This window comes from Apiospora hydei (assembly GCF_038363865.1).
Source record: "Apiospora hydei strain CBS 114990 chromosome Unknown utg000006l_segment0_segment0, whole genome shotgun sequence".
Lineage (NCBI taxonomy): Eukaryota > Fungi > Ascomycota > Sordariomycetes > Amphisphaeriales > Apiosporaceae > Apiospora > Apiospora hydei.
Window position 1 is genome coordinate 2,609,975 of NW_027117365.1, and position 25,071 is coordinate 2,635,045.

Sequence of the window (25,071 nt, forward strand, 5' to 3'; positions counted from 1 at the left end):
CAATATGGCTTGGGGATGTGGTGGTGGAGGGGCTTACCCGGAGCAACAGTTGCCGGTTGGCCAGTCTCCACAGACCGTGTTTCCATTCTTCTTACCACAGGTCCCATCCGTGGTCTTTACAGGGGTCAAGCCGCTGTGCCACAAAACAAGTCAGTCAGAAGCTCTGATATCAAACAAAGACAAGTCAGGAGAAGGTCTAGTTACCTCCCAGCGCCAGAGTTGAAGTCAATACTCCACGCCATGGTCCCGCCAAAGCACTGATTGTCCGCCCACGCCTTCTTCCGCGCAATCGTCTCCTCGTCGTCGTACCCGATCCACTGGTCGTCCCACGTGATCTGCTTCATCATGGCGTCGGGCAGGTACTTGGGCGTGAGCCCCTTCTCCTTGATCAGCTCCTGGATCTCGACCAGCGACATGACGCCGTCCCCGTTGGTGCACACGCCGGGCTTGCTGGGCCCGCTGAAGGCGCAGAGCAGGTCGTTGCAGCTCGGGGACGCGAGCGTGTAGCCGCGCCCGTACAGCGCGACGCCGAAGTTTATTTTTGAGGCGTCCAGCTCGTCGAACCAGAGCGGCAAGGTGTCGGTCGCGATGTCGCGGATGTCGGCTTGGCCGCGCACGACGGAGCCGAGGGTCTTGACGTCTTGGTCCCAGTAGCCGTGGAGGTCTTTTCCGAAGTTGGAATTCGTTAGTTAATACCATAGTGCTGGACCAGAGAACGATAAAGTATATAGGGGACGAGAGCGATCCTTCGGGATCAATAAAGAAGCACTCACCGTAGGCCATGAACCCGAAAAAGTCCACCGAGCTCTCCATCGCCTTGGCGTCAAAGTATCGTAGGTACCAGTAGTCCGGCGCCAGCGTCAGGCTCAAACCGAACTGGCCGGCGAACGAGGCGTGCATCTCCTTGACGAGAAGCACCAGGTTCTGCGTGTCAGCGGGGTCGCCGCCGCGGAGGGTATCGACGGGATACTCCCAGTCCAGATCGACGCCCTGGAAGCCGTATTTGGTCATAAAGGTCTTGAGCGAGTTGATGAAGGCTGCGCGGCTGCTGGCGCTCGACACGAGTTTGCTCCTGTAAGGCAAAGGGTAAGCATCCAACGTCTGTCAAGAGGGGTAACGCGGACGGGAGGAGAAGGATCATCGAAGTACGTACCATGTCCCGTGTGTGGCTTTGTTCGGGTCGCTAAAGTCGAAGCCTCCTACTGCTATCCATCTACGGAGCGAATACCATTGTCAGCAGGTTCTCACATCAACATCCCACGGCGTGAGAAGAATACTCACGTTTCCAGCCCGCGGCTCTTTAGTGCAGTGAACTGCTCATAGAGCTCGACATCCCCGGAGTCTGCTGGCACCACCCCGAAGCTGTTGGGGTCGATGGACGCAAAGGCGTAGTAGAGGTGTGTATAGCCCTTACTGGCGATATCGGCCGGGAATATCTTGTTGCACAGACGGTCGCGAGTGTTGGAGCCCTGGTAGTATCCTATCGTGCGGCCGTTGGTGGTGCCGCTGCCGGTGCCGCAGGTCTTGCCCGACTTAACGACACACGAGCCGAAGTCCTTCTGGCACGGGAGCGTGTTGCCCTGCGGGTCGGCGTTGCCGCAGTATGTCTCAGTGGTCTAGTTGGATACCATTAGCTTGATCGGTCCCTGGTACTCCGGGATAAACGATAGATACTCACTCCGCACCATCCCATGGCCGAACAGCACAGGTTCATTCCGCATTTCTCCTTGCCACCTTTGCTGTAGATGCCGCACATGGCAGTCGCATCGCAGCCGCTTGTACACTTCAAATCGTTAGTTCCTTGAGTATTGGGCAATGTGCAGTAAGGCACAATATAGACTCGTTGACATACATTCCCCTTCCCACAAAAAGCCGGGCCATAGCCGCACGTCCCTTTAGTACTACAGCAACTTTGTAGAGTGTTAGCGGCGGTAGTTATTGGACTATTGATACACAACCCTGGGCATACCTTTTATCCGCGCAAGTTCCATCTGCCAGACATAGTGTGGCATCTCGACGTGCGAGGTCCGGATGGTAATCATCCTGAACTATCTCTACCGGGTGTGGCGATAACAGCTGGGGGTTTTGATGGGTTGGGACGTTCCGTGGAGGGGCATCAGAACTCAAGTTGAAACTAAAGGCTTGCCGCGCATCACTCGAAGGAATCATGGCGTCGATGGGAGTGGCTCCGTCTCTGAGGGCGAAGTCCATGGGATTGGCCTTGACTATGACGAAAGCCACGGCAAAAAGGAGAAAAAGAGGGGACATCATCGAATGCTTTGGAGAAGCCATCATCGGCTTGAGTTGTCTCAACCTCATTGCTGATTTGGTTTAGCTGGGTATAGGCTGCCAGAAACGGAACTTTAAGAGGTTGATAGGATTGCGAGATGTCTTTCTTTTAAACGACTTCAGGTCAAACGGGTGTTCTAAGTTCCAGCAGTAGAGGCCTAGCACATCACACTGATCTCACAAATGTCTCCGCTTGCCTAGATCCTCTCCATCGTCCATTCTGTACGGGCCTCATTGGAGTGAGATTAAGGGAGTCATGAGACGAGCAAATTTCCTACCCTGGTAATTGGGACTATACATTTCGGCATGCGCCCGAAGTAGCTAGCGCCAGACCCTATGCATGACAGGATAATGGATGTGCTGGGGTGAAGCTTATCATGGATAAGCACTATTGATTTCCCAATGTGGATATTGGCTGCTTCTTGTCTGCAATTCTCGTGTAGAGACTTCGGTCACGCTCCATCCAGACCCTGCGGTTCAACGGTGCGGCGCCCGGTCCGCATCTGTTATTCGTGGCCAGAGATGAGTCTGTCGCCGCGGCTTTCGTATATAATTGCTAGGCCGGGGTCGAGTATGGGCACAACAATGAATACAGTCATCCTCTGCTAAGCAGGCCAGACCTGCCCATGTGATGCTCCAGCCTAGTTCCTTCCGCCAATTTCATCTACAATTGTGGCCAAGGTGTGAATTTTCATCCTACACACTCTTGAGAGGTGGTGTCGATGATGCTCACGTCTCTACACCGCTATCATCCTTCATTGAGAGCTACTGAAGTTTTACGACGAGAAAGGGGCGTCTAGTTGTTGAGTCTCACCTGCCTATTATGGCTTTCACCCGGGACTAAGCGTTGGCCGACCTCAGAGACATGGTCGGGGTGGTCCAGTATCTGAGTCTAGGCCTCTGGAATTGTTCAAATCGTGCTACCCCATCTTGACGCTCACGGGGGTGTTTGACCTATAAAGGCCGTTGCTGTCTAGGGACCTCCCAAAAGATAAGACAGGCTGTTGCAGCAACCCCCGCCAGTATCACGTCTACACAGATCTTCCCTTCCACCCAGTCTCTAAGTCAAAATGACACCCGACAAGATTTTGGGCTATTCATTGCTATGGTGTAAGTAATTGATTTTCTGGAGAGCCAGTGGGTGGCACAACCGGTTCTATTATTCGTGGAACTTCTTAGTCTAGACACACTGCTAACTCCTGCCCCTAAGACGATGGCTTCCGCACAACCGAGGAGGCCCCTTACCACAAGTGGAACTCGATTGTGAACCAGACAAAGTACAACAACGAGCAGCAGCGATACGACTCCGCGTGGGACGTGACGCACATCCACTCCAACTTCGGCGGCCCGGAGCCGCACGTCGGCGACACCATGTACATCACGCCGCAGCTGCACGACGGCGAGTGGCGGTCGGCGCGGATCGAGGGCAAGGAGGCGTACTCGTGCCCCGCGGGCAAGTCGCTGATCCTGCAGGCCAACCTCACGGTCGGGGGCGCGCCGTCGGACCGGCAGGCCGGCATCTGGCCCGCCTTCTGGGCGCTGGGCGACAGCCAGCGGCACGGGACCGAGTGGCCCATGTGCGGCGAGTGGGACATCTTCGAGACGTCCGACGGGCACGACTGGACCCTCGGCTCGCTGCACTGGGGCGAGAAGAACCCGGACGGCGCCGTCGGGCGCATAAGTTTGCCCACGGGGAGCGCGGACGAGGTCATCTCCGAGTACGGGAATAGATACGACCATACCCAGCCGCATACGTGGTCGATCAAAGTCGACCGCACCAAGGGTAGCTGGAAAGACGAAACATTAACGTGTGAGTCGACTCTCGTGGTTGTAATTGCCTGTTCTTGAGTGGACGTAACAGAATGACGTAACCTGGCTAACTTGCGGTAGGGTCCATGGACGGCAAGCAGTTCTACCAGGTCAAGGGTAGCGATGTCAACAACGAGGAACAATGGGGTGTGCTCGCGCATGAACCGTACTTCCCTGTCCTCAACGTGGCTGTCGGAGGAACGTTTCCCAAAGGCGGCCAGCCGAATGGGCAAACCGCGACAGGCATGGATACGGGGATGACGGTTCAGTATGTGGCATTTTATATCTCTGATTAGTTGCAAAACTCTCCATCTTAGTATCGCCATCGTTTACTAAGAGTACGTGCCCTCCGCTTGAAATTATACCCTGTGCTGCCCGGGCCATCTCAAAATCCACTGTGTTTATCCCAAAGAAAGCTCTGTGTTCTCAAAATTTGGAACCTAGATTTCCATGTAGGGGGATTCTTCAAACCCTCTATCGTTTAGACCACTTGAAATACCGGAAAACCCAGGAGAAGGAAGTCTCAAGATACGGCAGTGTTAGTAGATCGAACAATCGCATCAACGACCCAATCATACATAGCTCCAAGTCTTGGAGGGCAGTGTGCCGCCGAATTGTGCATTCATTCTAGTGTCGACTGCCTGAAATGATGTTATTGGCTCTTTGATAGGGGATTTGTCACCGGTATCGGTAAGGCTTGATACCAAGTTGGCTGGACACCGTCACGGGACCAGGCTTGCTTTCAATAGGCAGCAAAAGAGCCTCTCGCCACCCTCTATTACGATATCCAATCACTCAACCCATCTGTAAAGTATATGGCTGGTGAGGCATCATCGGGTTAATGCCACTTCTATTTGACTCGGGACGCAATACCATGTACTTGCTTCCTCTCTCTCTCTATCTATCTGGGCCAGTCAGTAAGCACCCCGGCAGTGATAGTGATGGTACGACCCGGCCCCCTGGATCACACCACACCTGCCAGGACTGTGTACCCCGCCTTTCTTGCGTCATGTTACTTCAACGCTTAGTTGACTTCATTTAGGCAGCAACCACAGGGTATAAATACTTACTTTCCTCCATTCCCAGTCTATGTACATCCTCTACCAGCAGATAGCATTACGCCATCCTGATACACCTCCTTTCTGCCCACCCATTATGGCTCGCACCAAGCAGACGGCGCGGCGCGGTGAGAAGCCCACAGTAACCTGGACGCGGTTTCACCTGCCGCGGGACCAGGAGGCCGACATGGTCCACAGACCACGATGATATCCATGCAGGCCCCCTCGCCGACTCGCCAACAGGATATATATTCCTGGGGAGAATGGTCGAGAACCCTGATCAGGCCGCCTACATCATTGGTGAGTGCCATTTGCAAACGATTTGGCCTGCCGGTTCCCTGACTGACCTATCTGGGAAACACCTACACAGAATGGAAATCGCTCGACGCCTTCAAGAACTTCTTGTCCTCTCCTGCCTGCGAAGTGTTTCTGTGGAACCTGCCGGAGTACGGTGACTCACAGAATTCTAATATAGAACTGGGGTCGGCCCTAAGTCAACTAACCTTGGATGATGCTTCCTCCACGTCGTCGCCTCCAGCTCCATCGCGCTTCCTCGCTTTGAAACAACCCTTTTTCCGCCCGACAGTGAATGTAACGGGCCGCGTGACGTTTACCACCTTGTCGGTACCGTACAAAGTCGACAACCCGGTGGACATGTATGTGGGTTTTGAACGTGTGTTTCCCTCCTTCGTCCCTCGCGGCTCCGAGTTTATGGAGTGGCGGCATCGCCAGTGGTCCAGATTCTCGGCCGTGTGGTTCCTTGTGCTCACGGAGGACCACTGGGTGGAGGAGAAATTCGGCAAGCTGGAGCAGCAGCAGCAGATGTTGGGTGAGGAGAGTCAGGCACGGACCCTCTTCTGCCACGCTTTCCCCTGGCAGCCCGAGTATGGCGGCACAAAGGAACAGGAAGAGGCTTCGGCGGCCGACCCGCTGGCGAGGGAATCGTGGCATCAGTACATGGCGCGGATGATGCCTCCGGCCACGGCTTGGGTGCAGGAGCGCTGGGACATTCAGGATATTCCGCGTTTCTATCCTCCCGAGCCCGAGATGAGCCCAGAAGATGCTGAGGAGTACGAGCGGGAAAAGCGACTCAAGAGGGCATTTATCGAAGCGAATGGCCTCGAGCCCGAGGAAGGGTGTTTGTGAAGCTACAGACCAGCCATTGGGGTCGACGGTGGTTCTAGAGTTAGTTTTGGGGCCGTCAGTCTGGCTCGCAATATTCCTTGTAGCCTGGTAAAGCATGTAGCATATTTCTCAAGGATCCTATCAATGTTCTGTATTGCGGGACAGGGTCGATGACTACTTTGGGCCTGTGGGAATAAGCCCCAGTTTTTATTACACCCTCAACATGCCAACACATCATACTATAGCTTCTCTGGTACCATTGGCGCAGCTGGCGTAGGGCTGCTTGCACCCAAAACCCGGTTCTCACGGCCAACTTCGAAATCCCAATTTGTTGTTATAGACCAGGGCTGGTTGTTATCCTTTTGACCAAACATGTGATACATATGAGCGATGAAGAAGACGTAGTTCTCGGGGTTAGTCTGTGCGTTTCCTGCGGCGAGGTTGGTGCAGCTACCAATATCATCTGTCAAATCTCAAGTCAGCATATTACATAGTCCAAACGTGCATCAACACAAAACAAGAAATTACCTGCGGGGATACATACATGTCTCTTTGTCACCATCCAGGAAGTGACCTCCAAAGATAGCGTGAAAGGCCTCGTGGAGGAGGGTAGCGCTCTTAGGAACGGCATCCGCAAGGTTTTTGCCAGGCACGAGGCGATCGTTGGCCTCTTTATAACTGTTCGGTGCCTGGTTCTGGTTATCGTCAAAGCTGTAGGGGCAGATGATGATGCTGTACACCTCAGGGGCTTTCTCAGCCCGCCCGCCGGCGCCTCTTTTTAACGGTTGGATTTCCGCTGTCGCGCCGGAAATCCAACGCTGTCGCGCCGAGGGCGTCTCCATCGCAGTAGTCATAGCCGTGCTCTGTGAAGTAGTAGCCGTTCAAGTTCGTGAGGTCGCCAGCCCACCAGGGCACGTTCATTTCGTCTTCGTCAAGTCGCTTCTTGTATGTGGATACCTCCCGGATAGGTATTTCTTCGCCTTTCCCGTTCAATATCACGTTCGCCTCGTAATCAAGTGCTGGGTCTTCGGGCTCATGAGAAGCGAGAAACGTGCTGTGACAAAAGAGCCAGTACTCTTCCTTTCTGTGTTCATCATTATTGTTGTAGAACGCGTCAATATACTGAATATTATCTGGCCAAGCCGTTAATGAGGGCTGCATTTTCGATCTGCGAGCAACGGTGTACCGGAGATGAGTGTGCAGAGCCATTGACGCGGTTCAAGGAAATGTCCCGTAGTGTTCGTTACTTACCTCTGACCTTGTTGAATGCTTTTCTTCGGAGTGTATCCTCCCCGCCCAAAATTCCCTTATTTGCGATCTTAAAGAACTTGAACATTGATCTTCGAACTCTTAGATCTCCGTCATATTTGTCCATAGAGTTTAGGGCTGTATCAAGGCTATAAGTAATCTCCGTGAGCCATTGGTCCAATAAGCCCATCCGGATATCATCGCATGCGCCGTCTCCAGACCCGAGTTGAACCGTGAAGATATCTTTGATATCTATGTCTGCAATATTCACGCTCCCATCATCTTCCGCGATAATAAATGAAGGCGGGAGGGCTAGGAGGCCCGTAATCAGGCCCAGAAGAAAGAAACCATTCGCCATTGTGGTGATCTCAGAGCCAGCCCTGACTTAGATATTGGTTGGAGCTGATGGCAGTGTCAGAAGACACAAGGGAGTGGGTTGGGGCGAAGGAAACGAAGAGAAACGGCGAGGGGACTGCAGTGTAAGTCACAGCGCACTCTCGCATCGTCCGGACACACAACACCATTACCAGCTTATTCGTGAACTGCCGATATCCGCGCGAGAGTGACTCTTCCCCTCCCTGGGAACCGATTGGAACCTTGTGAGACGTCTTCACAAGAAGGACCGGCGAAATACCCGCGGTGTGTTGCACAGGGAGGCAGCTGATGCATGACAGACACAGGCACAGGCACCGATATTCCTTTACCCGGTGACCTTCCTATACAGGCCAAAGGATACAATATGGTATGGTGGTCAGCCCGTTTTGTTTTTCCTCGGAAAACTATCCGAGCTTCCCACCATGTTGGTCGGTGTCAATCATAGTACCAGCGACACGGTGTTATCAGCGGATTCCTGTCTTCTTACTGGACGACCCCCGCGGAGAGACGCAACGGCTCCATTACAAAAAATTTGAATGTCTGCAGCCGCACTCCGTACTCGCAAGGAATTCCAATTGGGTATACAGGCGTCACGATGCAACAGGCAGGATAAAGGCAGGCAGGAACGGTTTGAACTATCTGAAGCGCAACAAGAGTAGTAGTTATCTAGCTCTAGAAATTAGGGGTCCCCTGCGAGAGCCTCAGTTCGTGCCGGTCCATCAATGTACAGCCTCAACTCCAAAGCTCCCGAAGCCACAATTTTGACCAGGATTCCGCTGGTAACATAGCCGGTAGGGTATTTTGAGCTCTTGTAAGTCGGGTTGTCGATGTCGACGACCACGCCCAACGAGCCACCGTCGGTGCCGCACCCGAGCAGGGAGGCCGTCTGCTGCGTCGCGTTGGCGCCGGCGCCGCCGTCGATGGTGGCGGCGATGTCGGCGAAGAGCACGCTCGAGTCGACCGTATTGTCTATGTGCTTGGCGAACGCCTGCGCGGTGCCGCGAGCGTAGAGGAGCCACTCGCCGCAGTCGGGCGCGTCGGTGGCCGCCATGCTGAACAGGCGGCCGGTTCGGACCTCGGCGCCGTATGAATGGAGGTAGGCCGCGATGAACTTGACATCGTTGACGAGGACATCTTGGAGCACATTGTCGGGCTTCGTGTAACAGAGCTTTTCAGGCGTTTCAGTGTCATAGCAGATGTGCATTGCGGGAGGTAGGGAATGAGCAGGGGCTGCGATGGTGCCGCCAATGAAGGAAGCAACGGGGACACGTTTGACGAGATTAGAGAGCATCTTGAGCGAGAAGACCAAAGCTTGGAGTTAATCCGAGTGTTCGAAAACAAGGTACTGAACGAAAACGATTGTTGAGGCAGCTTCCAGTACAGATCGTGTAAGCTAGATTATAATCACTCAGGCTCAGGATACAAAGCAACATATTCAGAAAGGGTCCAAAAACCACATCAAGCCTGATCTCGCAATATCCTGTATGGTAGAGTGCTTATCTTGCTTATCTCCCACGTATTGGGCTGACGCCGGCTTGGTAAACTGACCTGATCAAGCACAGCCTGGTGCTACGACGCTTCCATGCACTCATTGACTCTGGTGTCACGACCAAGACCAATAGTCTCATAAAACGCTAGAACCCAGACGACTGCCCGAATACTCGCAGGATAACTGCATCATTTCTTCGTGGATGAACCCTGTATCGTCGACTTGCCGTAGGCTCCCAGTCTCACGGTCCCTGCGTCCCAATGCCCTAACCGAGCGAAACCCCTCCATCATCATACCCTCCTTGTAAGATCAAATCAGGCCACTTGGAAACTCATTATGCAGCCGCGTAATTCCAAATTTATATTATGTATGTTTCGGCATTGTGGTCGGCACTTACTGATCATGGGAACACGACCTTCTATACAGGCAACATAGCTTGAGAAAAAGGGGTGTGTATTAGATATCAATCTTAGTCTAGGTGATGGATCCGCCCTTTTTGAGATAGACCCCTCGTACATACGTGAAATCTGCCCGGATTTGGACCCCTACTCCTGCTACTCCATACGACGGTATGTTACCGAATGAGACCCGGTGGTGATGGAAAGATGCCTGCAATAGTCATTGGACGAAGCCTCGCTGCAAGGATGGATAACATAATGGGAGGAGCTTGAACTTGAGGGCGACTCCGATGGTAGCCTAGAGCCTGGAGCCTGGAGTCTAGCCATCATCTGCCCTTCTATGTTAATGTCCTTCCTAGAAGGGCAAGACAGACCGAGAAAGCGGTATGCCCAGATTGTAACGGCGGGAAACAATGGCATATTGGTGACTATTATTAGTATCTTCATTGCTGACGAATGAAATTGCCGGGTCTCTGGGGACGGCCTTGGATCCCCGTGAGACTGGTCCCAGTTCAGGACTCATCTGATGAAAAGGGGGAACGGTGTAGAATGCCATCTAAAGTCATGTTCTTTCCCCCGTTCAGTCACCGCGCACCCCTACATCTCGACAGGTTGTCGCTCGGACTGAGGTTGTAGAGAACCATGACAGCCCTCCTCGGTCTCATCTTAATTGTGCTGGCGGCGCAATGGAGCGTCGCCCTGTCGTCTAGCACGGTTCGCGGCCTTGACAGAGTTTATCTACCTTTCAACACCACCAAGCCCTTTTCGAATGAATCCAAGCACGTGTATAACCCACGGGTATGCGAAGGCTTTCTGTCGTGTCGGGGCGCAAATCTAATATCTATCTTCGCAGCCGGCGCCGGCATATATGCTTGACAACCAGCACAACTACTATAAGACAGCGCCCGACAAGGGGAAACATAATGGTCCAGTTTGGGCCTACTCGGGCAATCTAGAGACTTACTTGACCAACCTTCAGAGAGAAGTTGTACTACGCGGTGGCTATTCCGGGTCTAACGACACCAAGCCGACAAGCTTCGGGTCGGCTGATCGCAAGCCGCAGGAGTCACCCGACTTCTGGTTCCCACGTCTGGCATCTCTGGGATCTGTACGTTCGTTACCCTGATTGCGGCTACTCATGACGTGAAGCTAACGTGCACTGCGAAAATAGCAACCACATGCTGGTGGAGACGAGTACCAGGTTTTCCGCAACGTCGTCGTTGACTTTCACGCGGACAACTCGGGAAAGACAGACACAACCGAGGCACTTAACGCGGCCTCGGCCAGTTGGAATAACCACTCGGCTAGCGACTCTCGGACGCGGTGCGGCGAAAAATGCGGCAACACATTCTCGCAGGGTGCCATCGTCTATTTCCCCGGGGGCACATACAAGATTTGCAGCCCAGTTATTCAGTATTACTTTACGCAGTTTGTCGGCGACCCTAACGACATGCCCGTCATCAAAGGCTGCGACAAGTTCCAGGGTATCGCTTTATTCGATACGGATCCTTACATCCCCCAAGCCGCGGGCCAACAGTGGTATATCAACCAGAACCAGTTCTTCCGTCAAATCCGCAACTTTTGTTTTGACCTCCGCGACATGCCCGAGTCAACGGCCGAGAATGACCAGGACCTCGTGCCGACGGGAATACATTGGCAGGTGGCCCAGGCCACGTCTCTGCATAACTTGGTGTTTGACATGCCTACCACGAGCACTACGACTGCCGTCGGCATCTTCACCGAAAACGGCAGCGGCGGGTTCGTGTCGGACCTCAAGTTCAATGGCGGCAACATCGGCTGGCGTGCGGGCTCTCAACAGTACACAGCGCGCAACTTGGTCTTTACCCAGTGTAACACCGCCGTGGAGATGATCTGGGACTGGGGCTGGGTCTGGCAGCGGATCACCGTCAACGGCGGTGCTATCGCATTCAACATTTCCGGAGTGGGCGGCGACAGCGGCTAGGGCATTGGCAGCGTGTCCATCGTCGACTCGACCATCAGAGACGTGGACGTCGGCGTCCTGATCAACAGCCTTTCCACATCCCCCAACATTGTTCTCGATCATACCAGCTTCGAAGGCGTGGCCAGCCCGGTCATGGCTGCAGGTGGCGACACCATCGTGCCGGGAAACTCGGGTTTGTGGGCCATGGGCAAGAGATATAATGGCGCCGAGGGCTTGACCCAGACTGGCGAAGTGACAGCCCCTGGAAGGGGTAGGGGCTTGGACGATCCCAACGGCTTACTCTACGTGCGGTCACGGCCTCAGTACGAGCAGAAAAGTGACGATTCCTTCCTGGTTGCGACCAGGGATGGCGGATGCAAGAACGACGCCACAGGCGACCAAGCATCTTGCATCAACTCCTTTCTCCGCCGTGCTGTGGACAACCGTCAGATCGCCTACTTTCCGTCTGGAGTCTATGCGGTGGGATCCACGGTGAATATTCCGACTAACTCGGTCGTGCAGGGGTCTTTGTGGTCTCAGATCCTGGGATCAGGCTTTACTTTAGCGACATGAACGACCCCAAAGTTATGGTGCAGGTCGGCAATAGAGGTGACATAGGGACGATGGAAATCACCGAGATGCTGTTCTCGGTGCGCGGAGCCACATCCGGCGCAGTCTTGATGGAGTGGAACGTTGCAGCTGTGTCGCAGGGATCGGCGGCTATGTGGGATTCGCACTTCCGCGTCGGCGGCGCACTGGGCACTGATCTTGACCTGAGCAAGTGCCCTAAGTTCAGTCACAACGCCGAGTGCATCGCGGCCTCTCTCATGTTTCGCGTGACGTCCCAGGCCAATGGGTATTTCGAGAACGTGTGGGCGTGGGTGGGCGACCATGACAACGACAGATCCATCTACAACGAGCCCGACTCCAGCTCCACCCAAATCTCCGTCTTCGGCGCCCGCGGCATGCTGATCGAGTCCGAGGGCCCCTCGTGGTTCATAGGCGGCGGCTCCGAGCACTCGGTGCTCTACAACTACCTCATCAGCGGTGCCGAGAGCGTGTACATGGGCCACATCCAGACCGAGTCGCCTTACTATCAGCCCAACCCGGGCCCACCCGCCCCTTTCCGCGCGGGCGCCCGCTTTCCCCACGACCCCGACTTCACCCGCTGCCAAGTCGTGGCCGAAGTGTGGGATGATCAGTGCAACTACGCCTGGGGCATGCAGATCATCAAATCGAAAGATGTCACGATCCACTCGGCGGGATTATACAGCTTCTTCAATGAATACTATCAGGACTGCATAGACACTCACAACTGCCAGGACCGTATACTAGAGGTCAAGGACTCGACCAGCGTCGTCATCTACAACTTGTTCACGATAGCGGCCATCAACATCGCTAGTGGTATTGACGGCACCAATGTCCCGCAAGATGGGAACCAGCATGGGTTCACCACCGAGATTAGCGTCTGGGTGCCGCTTCCCGGCTCTGACAATGTTGACATTGTGTGGGTTGGTACCGACATATGGGCTACGCCCACCGTAAGCTGCCCGGACCAATCCTGTATGTTGGTCCTTCCGACGAGCTCATTAGGGTCAACAACGACCATCCAGCCCAGAAGTTACATCACTTCGCTGGAGTATGGAGGGTTCTCGAGTACCACCATCGGCGGTGCCGCAACCACTGTTTTTGTCACTACAACCACCACTATAACCATCTCAATCACCCCCATTGTTACTGATGGTATCGGCTTCTCCAACGTCAATATTTCCACATCCGGAGCTACGCCCATCACCATATTTCCCAGTGTAGATGTGTCACCGGTTGTTGTGACATTGCCAAACGGAGGAGATGGCGAGACCACTCGAACAGTTCCCCTTCCACCTTGGCCCCAGATCGACGGGGGCCCATCCATCGTGTATACGGATCCAGCCACACTACCGTCAAGTGACGGAACTGGACTTCCCACGAGCACAACCTACTTCACCCCCATCCGCTCCCTCATCACGGTGCCCAGCGCCACAGTGACCACAGTGATATTCCCGGGCTCGACTGGAGTCGTCACCGTACACTGCCCTGTATCCACATCCATTGTTTTTGCGACACCACCGGTTGCCGTCGCTACGAGATGTACCGAATCGGCCGAGTTGACTCTCAATTTCGCTTGTCCCACTACCCGCGTGCTCACCTTCCTCGGGCCTGCTACTGCGGAGGCCACCGTTGACTGTTCTCTGGTCACAGCCTGGACGACCGGGTCCAAGTCTATCCCTACACCGTTGCCCGCATACACGTCTTGGCCTCGTTTCGGTCAAATCTTACCTGAGGAAAAGCAAATCGATGAGCCCGAGCCGGACGACGACGGTGTACACGTACCCTGTACAGCCTGGTTCTTCTTCTGCATCTCGTGGGGCACGACGCCGGTCCGCTCCTGGCACTGGATCCTCCCTCCGGGAATCTACGGCCCGGGACCACCGCCGATCAACCTCATCCACCCTCCGCCGGGCGTCACGATCCGCGGCAACCTGCCCAACTGGCCGCGCATCACCATCGACCAGGCCCACCGCCTCACCACCGAGTCGGAGCGGCCCGAGTGCGAGACGCAGACGGCCGAGGCCTGCACGACGACCGACTACGTCTCGGACGGCAGCACGACGTCGTCGACGACGCTGTGCGAGATTATCACCGGCTGCTCCATCAGCGTGTCCGACTCGTCCACCGCCATCATCGGCTCCCAGACGGCGGCGCCCGCCGGCACCTTTGGCGACGAGCGCTGGGACACCGCGACCCGCGGCGTCGCCTACACCGAGTCGGTGTATGCGTCCCTCGCGGCGCGCATGGCGCGCGACGAGGCGAGCGCCGGGGCCACCACCCTCGCGTTCACGCCGGGCCCGATAGCGGGTCCCACGTGCGCCGGTGGCGCGAGCACGGCGTGCGGCGGTACCGTCTGCGCGGGCTACTGGTGCGATCCGAGGCCGTCGGGCCCGCGGCCGGGGTACCAGGACCCGAAGGACCCGCGGTCCGGCGGCTACTCGGCGCCGACGACGACGGTGGGGGGCGGCGGCTCGACCACGACGGAGAAGCCAGCGCCGACGCTGACGCGGGGTGCCATCCACTGCTTCGACGAGGCCGACTTCCCGGGCCACGCCGATATTCAGTCCAAGGACCAGGATCAATTCTCTACGGAATTCAGCAACCTGCGAACCGAGATGGGCGACGACGACCTCATAGGGCCGGGCGACCCGGCTGTCCAATTACGCGGTAGGGATAACTATGGCGTCAATTACGATTTCACCTGCAGCTGGGTCCCCGGTTGCGTGACCGAGGTCGACAGGCAGAGCTTCGGCTTCCCGCTGGGCTCGCCTAGCTTGATCACTGCATACTTGCTCGTCCGAGAGGATTACACCAAATGTAAGAACTCCCCGCCCCCCACATATTCAGGGCTTGTATCCCACACATAGTATCCCTCCCCCTTTTCTCTCATACGAGTTCCTCAGAACGAACCAAACTAACACGGCGGTCGCTATCTAGGCACCAACGGAGGTGTAGGTGGCTCTTGCCAGGTTGGCTGTCTGCTGTATACGTTCGAGGGCGCGCGAGGTGATCCGGTGCCCGAGGAGTGCAAAACATTCGATTGCCTGCAGTGCGGGACGATAATCGACCCTCCCGAATGTGACATGTGTTGTTGGAAACACCTCAGCAACATGAACAGCCCTGGCAACGCCAGCACGAATACCGGCCTCACCATCGTCGACACCTTAGAGTCAGGCGGCAAACTAATTATACCCGCATCTCAGGAATAGACTAGAAACTGCTAATGAATTTATCTAATGCTTATTGGCATCACCCATTGGTGTCGTGATCATCCCACATCTACCACAGACCAGCCTGTGCGAGCCGATAACTATGTGCGTAACCCCTTGTCCCAGATCGCCGGTACGCTAATGTGGTCCGCGCCATGATTGGCGGATGTTGGTGCATGCCACTTGCGCAATCGAACCAATCCAGTTTTGAGCTCGGTGGTTACCTCATGTTCCGATAAGCGCTCTAGCTAAACCGAGAACTGGCGAGGCGGGTGAGACATGTGGCTAGTACAGCTGTGGCCGAGACGAGTTAATGATGTGCAGGCGAAGCGGCATAGCCTGGAATGCGTACCTGGGCTACTCACCACATACGTATTAGTGACATGAAGGCAGTAGGCAATATCCAAAACTTGGCTCCTGGTTGGATGCGGGCAGTGGTCTGAACATGCATCTCACATAAGAAAAAGGAAAGGTCTGACATCAGCAGCCCCCTGCCAAGCCAAGGCCGATTCGCCATATACCTTTTATTTATACGTCAGTTGTGAAAGAGTTTCGACTCTGTTACTTTTAGTTCCATGGCTTTCGTTTATCGCTAAATTCCGATCATCCATCTGTGACTTCCATCGACAAGCCCCGACCAGTGAAGCCAATATCAGTCATCCTTCTCACAATGAGCCTGGCCTCCACCACAGGGGCATTGTTGGCTTTGGGGGCATTCCAGGTAAGTCATTATATAACATTCGATCAAATGTAGACGTTGCGTATCAGTGATAATTACTGACACCTAGCGAGTAGGGAATCGTGTGGGGTGGCTTCGGTCTCTGTGCCGTCCTAATCAGCTGTCGGCTGGGGATCCGGGTCAGCTGTTTCGGGCGCCCGTTCGTCGAGGACTATCTCATGCTTGCCGCCTTGGTCCTGCTGCTGGCCTCGACTGTGATAGCCCAGCTGTTCCTACGATACATCTACCAAATGGAGGATATAAGCAACGGCGCCGTGCCGTCGCCCTCTTTTGCAGAAGACTCGGCCAAGGGCCTACGAGGCTTCCTGGCCATGATGTACCTCAGCTACGTCGGCATCTGGCTGGTCAAGCTGAATTTTCTGCTCTTCTTCCGCCGCTTCGGCAACCACGTCCCAAAATATCGCATCTCTTGGTGGATTGTCCTGCTATTCAATACGGGTGCCGGGGCTGCTTGCATCGCTCTCGTGGATATCAAATGCACTTTGAAGCCCATCGATGAAATGTTCGCTTCTTGCGGCGACAAGGAGTTTATCACGAGAATTTCCATCACTACGAAGGTGTCTGCCATCTTAGACGCCGCTGGGGACGCGCTAAGTACATTTCCCTCTGTCATTCCAAGCAAATAAAGTCCAGAATCGCTTACAAAAAGTGAACTCAGTCACGGCGTTCCCGATCTGGATTCTCTGGGGGACTAGAGTCAGCATGCGAAAGAAGCTTCTTCTGTCGGCTATATTCGGGCTCGTGGCGCTCACCATCGCCGTCACGCTAATCCGAGGTTTCATATCCGTGACTACCATGCCAGGCCATTCATTCGGTGGGATCGATGTACTAAGAGCCGAAGGTGACATTCAGCAGATGAATATCACCTGGTTCTGGTTCTGGTTCGGAATCGAATTCGTCGTCGGTAAGCTCCTTACTTCCTTGTTTCCGCTTGCAGACGCCGTTTGTGCTGAGTGTTTCCATCATTTTCAAGCATACACCATCGGATGCCTGGTTTCTTTCCGCTCCCTGTTCACGCAGCGAGGCAATTCGGCACGAGAGACAGAGGAGCAGCAGATGCACAGAGAAGCGGCACAACAGCCCGTTTCCAAGAAATCAAGAGGGCTTGGCGCCAGGGCTCGACAGCTCCGGCAAGATCTGCTCACCACATTCAACGAGTGGGAGGATACGGAAAGAGTTGGCGGGGGGTGGACGTTTCTTGAACAGCTACTGCCCACCCTCGGGGAGGTTGAGTGTAGACTTCGAGCAGGGGAACGCGTGGAAGCAGCCGTCCACCTCTCCCACCAGAAACTCCAGTTCCTTGGAAACAAGCGACAGTAGGCGGCCTCCTTACTAAGACAGAAGGAGTTAGCGTACAATCAAGGGGTTCGCATCTCATCTACAGTAACTTTCGGTAAACAAGATTATGGTGCAGGTTCAGAGAGGCTCATGGGTGCACATCAAATCAATATTGCGAGGGACAAGGAAAAACTGTTTCGAATAGTGATATGTATTAGTGACACGCGCCATCAACATATCAGTGGACTCAATCAAACGCACGGCCGTGAATTGAAGATTCTGAATTAGGGATATGCCACACCAGACTTGGTCGCTGCACCGCAGCAGTGTAACCTCGGCGCCATCAACATGCCCACCCAAAGTAATTGTGAGCAGGAGGTGTATCAAATCGACCAGCCTTTCCGTCTTTTCCGCCACCTACCTCCCACCAGCCCCGCCCCCGACACCGACACCCATGCCCGCGCCCGCTGCGACCGTTCCTCCCACCCCGACCGCGCTCAGCCCCATGGTCTTGTGCTCCTCGGCGTGCCGCGCCGCCATGACGCTCAGGAAGATGTTCCAGCCGAAGCCGACGCAGGACGCGACGAGGACGCGCGAGCGCACGGGGACCCAAAGAAAGTTGACGAGCCCCACCGCGGGCCAGATGGTCCAACCCGCGCGCAGCAGGCCCCAGAGCTTGCGGCGCACGACGCCGAAGACGAGCGCCAGCGTCGGCAGGCGCAGGATGTTGGTCACGATCAGGAAGAGCGTGATCATGAGGCTCAGCGAGACGGTCTGGTCCAGGAGAAGCTTGGCCGCGACGTTGCGGTAGTTGATCTTCAGGTCCCCACCGCTGCCACCGCCATTGCTGCTACCGCTGCCGCTGCCGCCGGCGGGCTCGGGGACGGCGGGCTTCTCCTCCGGGTCCCGCCCCTTTTCGAGGTTATGGGACGCGGTGGGCCGGTGCCGCTTGAAGGTGCGCGTGCGCGTGGGGAAGTGGCGCTCGAGGCCGTGGTGCCACTCGTAGCCGATGAGGGCGCCGATGAAGCCGAAGAAGGCGAACTCGAGGATGCGCTGCTTGTCCAGCGGCTCGGGTGTGCCCTCGGCATGCCATCTGGAGGCGAGCTGTGCGGTCAGATTTGCTGCGGCTTTGATGCACGTGTTCTGCAGAGCCGTCGCAAGCATCGACGGCATGGCGGCTGGCTGGCTGGTGGGGGCGTTCTTGGCCTTTGTCCGTCCTCTGTAGCACTTGTGACCGAAAGCAACTAGCCGTTGCAGCGCCTCTTCTTCTGGCTGCTTTTATGCTGCGTTGGTGCCAGTTATGAACTCGGTCCGGGTAAGGTTAGGTAGTAACGAAGGTGAGTGAAAGTGGAGGGTGCGTTCGTCTGGGGAACGTGGTGTTTGCTGAAAATAGGGGCTAATGGACTGGGGTGAAGTTTATTTAGAGGCTACGTCTCAGATCTGACTAAGTCGTCCTGGGGCGGTGGCGGTGCAACGGTCCGGGCCAGGTGGGGCTAGAGCGTTTCTTGGCAGCTGGGGTAAAGTGGGTTGTGGCTAAACTGACGATCGATCGGGTTTTTCCATTCATCTGGAGTTTGGGTAACACTAGCCCGACCGTTTCAAGAGCTAGCAGGACTAGTAAACTGCCTTTTTCATCAACATTGTGAGATAAATTGCGCTAGCACCCGATAACAATAGCGGCTCACGTACTTCCTTTTGTGCTTCAACTAGTAGACATAGCGGAAGGCCGGGTTCTTGCGATCCGTCAGGTCCTCGTCGTCGATCAAGGCCTCCACCGCGGTTTCTCCCCTGGCCACAGCCGCCAACTGTGCTTCCCGCGCCTTTTCCGTCTGGCGGTTACGTCGGCCGTATATGATGCGGAGCAAGATGGTGGCGAAGATGGCGGCGCCGTTGGTAGCGAATATGGTGATTTTGGCACTGATGTAGCCCGGCACTTCGCGGGCTTGGAAGGTCTGCAGGATAGGTTAAAACCGATGGAAGTTCAGGCAGTACTTCTATATAGAAAAAGAGAAGACAAGTAATTATGGATTGTTACTATAGAGAATGAGGGACTGACCTGAGGGCCGATGATGTTGGCGATGCTGAATGCGATCGCAATGGCTGCGTACGAGGTGACCTTTTTCGTGTATCCCGACGTGTTGGATCCCACGAGATTGAAGACGAGAGCCGTGGGGGCTATGGTGAAGTTGATCAGGTAGATCCCCGCGAGACTGCCGCCTTGGCCTTTGTAGAACGACATGAGACCCGCCCCGATCATGGTCGGCACGAGCAACATGAGAATGGCCAGCCACCGAGGGATCCCCCGCAGGATGACGAATGTGCTCAGCAGAGTGGAGATGATGGACACCAGCCCCGAGGGCATGTTGAGCAAGGCAGACTCCTTGGGGGTGTACCCAAACCCCTTGATGAGCGTGGCGCTGAACGTAATGATGACGCCCGAGGGGATGACGGTCAGCACAATGATCGAAACTAATAGCCAGACGGCAGGGTCCGCCAGCGCCTCGACGATGGCCCGGGGCTTAAAGACCTGACGCCCATTGCCGCCCTGGTCAAGCGCTAGTGCGGCGTGCACAAAGGCCTTTTCATCGGCCGTCAGGAAGCGCGCCGCATCCACAGTGTCCGGGAGCCACAGGAGCACCGCAGCGGCGACGGGCAGGTTGGACACGCCAATCGCTAAGAACATGATACGCCAGCCGCCGAAGTTCCCTCTCGCAATGTCGTTGTCCCCTGACCCATGCAGCGCCGCGAAACCGACGAGACCGCCGACGATCTGCCCCGCGCCAATGCTGCAGAACCACAGCCCTGTGCGCCCGCAGGCCTGGCGCTTCGTGTACCACGTGCTCGTGACGAGGACGAGGGCGGGCACGACGATGCTCTCGCAGGCGCCGAGGACGACGCGCAGCACGAGGAGCGCCGCGTAGCTGCGGACCAGGGCGCTGCTGCACATCGCCAGGCCCCAGGCGATGATGTTGAGGCCCAAGACCTTGCGGAGGGGAAAACGTTGTAGCAGGTAGGCCTGCGGGAACTCGGCGAGAGCGTAGGCGAGGAAGAAGGAGGTGGCTAACCAGCTGAAGTCTTGGCCTTGCATGTTTAGGGACTTTTGCAGGCCCATTACGTTGGCGTAGTTGAGGGCGGTCTAGAGTTTAGATGGGACCGAATAGTTTCAATCAGCTAGGTGTAATTTCGGTCTTACTTTGTAAGCAGTACGATGCCTCCTCGCATCTCCTATTTGGTCTTTTGGGACTCACCTTGTCGAGAGACTGGAAAAGGTAGCACAGAAACATCAAAGGTATGATTCGGAAATCGATCTTCCTGTATAGCTGGTTGCGATCTACCGCCACTGATTGGCTGGTCAGCATCACCTGTAGAGCCGTCGTCGTCGCTTCCGTCTTCTCGCTATCCGCCATGGCGATCAGCGTGGCGTTTCCTGTGGACTATGTGTTCGTCAAGGGGGAAACGCAACGGGGGAGATAATACACAGAGCAAGGGACAGTGGCCATTTTGACAGGTGAATTAAAGTTGACAAGTCATTTTAGAATACGATATGGGCGGAAAGTATAGCATGCACCACCAGAGTGCGTGACCTGCCCCTCACGCCGTACGACCCAATGATAAGGGGTTGATATGCAGACATGGAAGTCTTGGCTGCAGCTGTGTCTTACTAACACCCACAATACGCCGTATGTGTTTATTTGGCTGTTTTGAAAAGTGCAGGAGATGCCGACACGAAGCGCAACATCAGTGGCCAATTCTGGTCATACCGGACTCCGATTCGAGCGGACGATCTGATCACCGGATTACCAACATGCTTCAAGCGACAATTCGTGTGCAGTAAATCTGCCGATAACGTCCGGTTCGTTTACAATTCGAGAATTAGATCTCGTGAAGGTATTTGATGGTTCATAGTAAAGCAACCTAGGCCATGCCGTTCAGTTGTGTAACGTTTTCGTAAAGTATCACCGGACAGTTATATGTAATTACCCCTCTCCTGCCACATGGCGCATCCTAAGATTACAGTTGACACTTCGGAGCCCTTACATTAGCTCGCCTTCATCCGATATTCCATCAAGGAACAAATCCCTCGGTGGCCATTGGTCTAAAGTTATCATTCGAATTAAGTTATCAGTCACCCGCCACGTGTAACCTTATGGCTCGGCATTTAATACTTCAGCTAGGAGTCGAACTCATTTCCAGACGGAGCCTTCACCAATCTTGTTCTTCCTGTTTACGCCTTGCTTCTTGACCGACTTTTACCACCATGGGCTTCCCACGCGCTGTTTATATATCGGCTCAAAGATTCCGCACGCACTATCCAAAGTCCCATTATCCATAAGCGCCCAACCCTTGACATCCAAATCCGCTCCAACATCGAAAGCCGCAACCGGATAGCCCCCTGCCTCCCCCGAGCCCACGCGCTCCCATCCCGGACCGGCCCCGTACGGGTCCTTGGCGAAGTCCGCCCACGCCGTCTGCATTATCGCGCTAAGCCTCACCTCCTCCGCAGTCGCGTTGACCTGCGGGTACGATCCGAACACGATGGGGATCTCGGAGGAGTGGTAGACCCCGAGCCCCTCCCCGCAGCGCCGTGTTCGGGAACGTCGCGTTGAACCAGTACCGCCACACGGGCAGCCCGAGGTGGAACGCGGCGTCCTGGGCCACGCGCGAGGCGGGACACGTGTACTCCATGTCCGTGTCGATGGCGGCGTTCACGTGCCAGCCGTCTGCGAGAAGCTCTCCGTTGGGTCCGCGTCCCCCGAGCGGGTAGGTCGTGTTCAGCGACGCGGCGTAGGGCGCGAGCATGGGGAAGGCGGCGGTGTAGGAGTTCAGATCGGTCCACGAACCTGTCCACATGGTACCCTCGTTCGCGTTGGTCCCGATCAAGAGCGGGATTTTCGCGATGTGGCCTTCGGCGCGCGCGCGGTCGGGGTTCGAGAGCTGCGTTATGTCGTCATCTACGGGATAGAACGACAAAAACGCAGTCGGGTCGTTGATGAGGGCCCGAATACTATCCGCCGGCGCGGCTCGGACGCAGTCAAGTTCGGCAGCCGCCTCGGCAGAGCTTTGCATGCTGATTTTGCTGCTGCTGCTGTTGCCCTTAGAAGAAGTGCAGTTCAAGCTCTTCACTAGCAAGGGCCACGCTGCCGGGCCGATAACATCGCCCGGAGGATCCATAACCCACGCCGACTCGTACACGCCGCTCTGCTGGATCGCGGCGCGGAAGGGTCGGCTACTCGTGTCGTTCATCGTGCCTACGAGCCGCGAGACCGACGTGGCGCCGCTGCTCTCGCCGAAGATGGTGACCTTGGACGGGTCGCCGCCGAAGTGGGCGATGTTCTCCTGCACCCACTGCAAGGCAAAGCGCTGGTCGTAGAGACCCACGTTCTGCTCGCTCCTCGGGACGGCGGGACTGATGGGGAACCCGAAGGGGCCGAGCCGGTAGTTCAGGGTGACCACCACGACGTCTTGGTGCGCGGCGAAGCTGGTCCCGTCATGCCGGGCCATGGACGCGCTGCCGCTCTTGAGCCCGCCGCCATGGATCCACACCATGACGGCGCGGCCGCCGCTTTGCCCCGCATTAGGGGCAGAAGGCGAGGCAGGGGCAGGGGCGAACACGTTGACGTATAGGCAGTCCTCACTTTCGGGCGCGAGCAGCACGTCCGTGTTGCCCTGCTGGATGCACGCGTTGGGCCAGGCCGTGGCGTTCAGCGGGGTCGACCAAGACTTCGGTGGTGAAGGAAGGGCGAAGCGCAGGGCGCCCAGCGGAGGCGCGGCGTAAGGTATCCCGAGGAATTCGTTTACTGCTGTGTCGGCGCCGGGGAAGGTCTTTTGGGTGCCGAGCACTACGCCCGAGTTCAACGTCGCAGTGGCGGGTGCATTTGCTGCGGCATTTGCTACTAATGCGACGAGAGATGTCGCAAGTGGCGCTGTTACTGAAGACGGCTTCATTGTGTTGATACCAAGGGGAAGCTTGACGTTCTTCTCTCGGCGCGTTGTGGCATAATTTCTCAAGCACTCACTTTTCTGTTATCAATGCCGAGCCATTTGCCGGTATCGGAAATGATCGGGAAAGGCCGAGATCCACCTACAGCGGGAACAACCGCACACATATCAAAGCGTATTGCCATTTTGGGCAAGTTGCTACTGTTGTCACGGCCTGACTCGCGGTTCTATATGCCTTATCTTAAAGGCAACGTTGGCCAGGGTATCATTTCCAGCAAGCTTAGACTCATGTCAACCTGGGTAGCTCATAAATGCCAGCTTCCCCTAAGGAAGTCTTGAAGAGTCCAGAACAATGGGGAAATGGAAGCTTCTCAAGCCAAGTAGAAACGAGATCTCAAGATCATAAAGAGGTAACCAACAACAAAGAAGCTGTGTCACCCTCGGGATGTAGACAATGACCCAATCACCAAGCAATGTTTTTGGCACAAACCTGCGATCTTCCTAAGTTGCACAAATCTCGAGCTGTAACAAGGAGTTTGTTTTGCTCCTTATAACAAATATATAATTCAATTGCGATCTGTATTGTCATGTACACCAGAAACTCATTCATCGCCAGGAGTATCCCTGTAACCCGACAACAAATCCCCTCTTAACCAACAGATACACCCAATCAAAGGTCACAATGACTAACAACTCCACCAATACCACCAATACCACCAGCCAAAGCGGTAGCGGCAGCGGCCAGGATACCACCGAGTCTTCGAGTGATGCCCTTAGGAGAGCTGAAGCCCAAACTGCCGGCCGTCGTGGCGCCATCGCCGGTGTCCTGGACGGCACCCCGGGTTCACTCAACCACGTAGCCGGTTGCACCACAGAACGCCGTGGCGCCATCGCCGGTATTCTGGACGGAACCCCCGGTTCACTTAATCACGTAGCCGGCTCCAACACCGGGCGTCGCAATGCCATCGCCGGTGTCCTGGACGGTACACCGGGCTCACTCAATCATGAAGCCGGCTCCGATAGCTCCAGCAGTGCCGGTACAAGCGCCCAGAAGTAGGTTGGCTTTCCAAGGCGCTTTCTGCCTGCGTCGATACCTCACGTGAGGTCGCTCCCCTCTAGACCGGCACGTGATGGTAACACACAGTGGGTCGCTGGGTGAGTATAGGGGCTGGTACCCGTATTGCACCTTGTCGTTGTAAAGCATTCCGCAGCGGTGGCGTAGATCGCCAGAAGAGTCTAGATAAATGGAGATTGAAGTATATATGTAAAGATATATTCCTATATATAAATTCATCAGAGTAATGCTCTCCCTGTTTGTTTCTCGCTTGATTTGAAGTAGTAATCCCACTGCCTGGTCACAATAGCCTTACCGAAGGCCAGCTTTTGCACTTAGGGTGTTGAACCTATTAAAGTCTGTGTGGTTCATGGACCATATTTCTCACTTCAAATTCGGACCTGTGCGACGCTACTGGAAGACGTTTCTTATTAACTTACTTCCCCATTCCTGTCAGAACAAGGGTATACACAATTGCCTGTATGCTAACCATATGTGTCTCCAGGCTTTTTCCAACCTAAACAGCC

At 55.4% G+C, this 25,071-nt stretch overlaps 12 protein-coding genes across 12 annotated transcripts; 5 read left to right on the forward strand and 7 right to left on the reverse strand.

Moving 5' to 3' along the window:
* Nucleotides 1–200: 200 nt before the first annotated feature.
* PG997_008017 (glycoside hydrolase family 18 protein) lies at nucleotides 201–2,319 on the reverse strand (the record flags this gene model as incomplete). Its single annotated transcript, XM_066812332.1, has 6 exons — nucleotides 201–664; nucleotides 774–1,072; nucleotides 1,154–1,213; nucleotides 1,282–1,616; nucleotides 1,679–1,901; nucleotides 1,970–2,319. The coding sequence occupies 6 exons, from the start codon at nucleotides 2,317–2,319 to the stop codon at nucleotides 201–203; spliced, it is 1,731 nt and encodes a 576-aa protein (XP_066667674.1).
* Nucleotides 2,320–3,359: 1,040 nt separating this feature from the next.
* On the forward strand, nucleotides 3,360–4,394 carry PG997_008018 (glycoside hydrolase family 16 protein; the record flags this gene model as incomplete). The annotated part of the gene is made up of 3 exons (XM_066812333.1): nucleotides 3,360–3,399; nucleotides 3,500–4,099; nucleotides 4,180–4,394. The coding sequence occupies 3 exons, from the start codon at nucleotides 3,360–3,362 to the stop codon at nucleotides 4,392–4,394; spliced, it is 855 nt and encodes a 284-aa protein (XP_066667675.1).
* Nucleotides 4,395–5,253: 859 nt separating this feature from the next.
* On the forward strand, nucleotides 5,254–6,302 carry PG997_008019 (uncharacterized protein; the record flags this gene model as incomplete). Its single annotated transcript, XM_066812334.1, has 3 exons — nucleotides 5,254–5,284; nucleotides 5,355–5,456; nucleotides 5,527–6,302. 3 exons carry the CDS (start codon nucleotides 5,254–5,256, stop codon nucleotides 6,300–6,302), a joined length of 909 nt encoding a protein of 302 aa, XP_066667676.1.
* Nucleotides 6,303–6,520: 218 nt separating this feature from the next.
* Nucleotides 6,521–7,887, reverse strand: PG997_008020 (uncharacterized protein; the record flags this gene model as incomplete). Its single annotated transcript, XM_066812335.1, has 4 exons — nucleotides 6,521–6,744; nucleotides 6,826–7,055; nucleotides 7,099–7,414; nucleotides 7,533–7,887. 4 exons carry the CDS (start codon nucleotides 7,885–7,887, stop codon nucleotides 6,521–6,523), a joined length of 1,125 nt encoding a protein of 374 aa, XP_066667677.1.
* Nucleotides 7,888–8,583: 696 nt separating this feature from the next.
* PG997_008021 (uncharacterized protein) lies at nucleotides 8,584–9,195 on the reverse strand (the record flags this gene model as incomplete). The annotated part of the gene is made up of 1 exon (XM_066812336.1): nucleotides 8,584–9,195. The coding sequence occupies one exon, from the start codon at nucleotides 9,193–9,195 to the stop codon at nucleotides 8,584–8,586; it is 612 nt and encodes a 203-aa protein (XP_066667678.1).
* A 1,238-nt stretch (nucleotides 9,196–10,433) lies between these two features.
* On the forward strand, nucleotides 10,434–15,533 carry PG997_008022 (uncharacterized protein; the record flags this gene model as incomplete). The annotated part of the gene is made up of 6 exons (XM_066812337.1): nucleotides 10,434–10,589; nucleotides 10,645–10,899; nucleotides 10,963–11,733; nucleotides 11,755–12,178; nucleotides 12,256–15,141; nucleotides 15,262–15,533. 6 exons carry the CDS (start codon nucleotides 10,434–10,436, stop codon nucleotides 15,531–15,533), a joined length of 4,764 nt encoding a protein of 1,587 aa, XP_066667679.1.
* An 897-nt stretch (nucleotides 15,534–16,430) lies between these two features.
* Nucleotides 16,431–16,898, forward strand: PG997_008023 (uncharacterized protein; the record flags this gene model as incomplete). The annotated part of the gene is made up of 1 exon (XM_066812338.1): nucleotides 16,431–16,898. One exon carries the CDS (start codon nucleotides 16,431–16,433, stop codon nucleotides 16,896–16,898), a length of 468 nt encoding a protein of 155 aa, XP_066667680.1.
* Nucleotides 16,899–16,926: 28 nt separating this feature from the next.
* On the reverse strand, nucleotides 16,927–17,238 carry PG997_008024 (uncharacterized protein; the record flags this gene model as incomplete). The annotated part of the gene is made up of 2 exons (XM_066812339.1): nucleotides 16,927–17,037; nucleotides 17,119–17,238. The coding sequence occupies 2 exons, from the start codon at nucleotides 17,236–17,238 to the stop codon at nucleotides 16,927–16,929; spliced, it is 231 nt and encodes a 76-aa protein (XP_066667681.1).
* A 729-nt stretch (nucleotides 17,239–17,967) lies between these two features.
* On the reverse strand, nucleotides 17,968–18,723 carry PG997_008025 (uncharacterized protein; the record flags this gene model as incomplete). The annotated part of the gene is made up of 1 exon (XM_066812340.1): nucleotides 17,968–18,723. One exon carries the CDS (start codon nucleotides 18,721–18,723, stop codon nucleotides 17,968–17,970), a length of 756 nt encoding a protein of 251 aa, XP_066667682.1.
* A 533-nt stretch (nucleotides 18,724–19,256) lies between these two features.
* PG997_008026 (uncharacterized protein) lies at nucleotides 19,257–22,025 on the reverse strand (the record flags this gene model as incomplete). Its single annotated transcript, XM_066812341.1, has 4 exons — nucleotides 19,257–19,502; nucleotides 19,607–20,686; nucleotides 20,799–20,977; nucleotides 21,860–22,025. The coding sequence occupies 4 exons, from the start codon at nucleotides 22,023–22,025 to the stop codon at nucleotides 19,257–19,259; spliced, it is 1,671 nt and encodes a 556-aa protein (XP_066667683.1).
* Nucleotides 22,026–22,032: 7 nt separating this feature from the next.
* Nucleotides 22,033–23,496, reverse strand: PG997_008027 (alpha/beta-hydrolase; the record flags this gene model as incomplete). The annotated part of the gene is made up of 1 exon (XM_066812342.1): nucleotides 22,033–23,496. The coding sequence occupies one exon, from the start codon at nucleotides 23,494–23,496 to the stop codon at nucleotides 22,033–22,035; it is 1,464 nt and encodes a 487-aa protein (XP_066667684.1).
* Nucleotides 23,497–24,172: 676 nt separating this feature from the next.
* On the forward strand, nucleotides 24,173–24,547 carry PG997_008028 (uncharacterized protein; the record flags this gene model as incomplete). Its single annotated transcript, XM_066812343.1, has 1 exon — nucleotides 24,173–24,547. The coding sequence occupies one exon, from the start codon at nucleotides 24,173–24,175 to the stop codon at nucleotides 24,545–24,547; it is 375 nt and encodes a 124-aa protein (XP_066667685.1).
* Nucleotides 24,548–25,071: the final 524 nt, after the last annotated feature.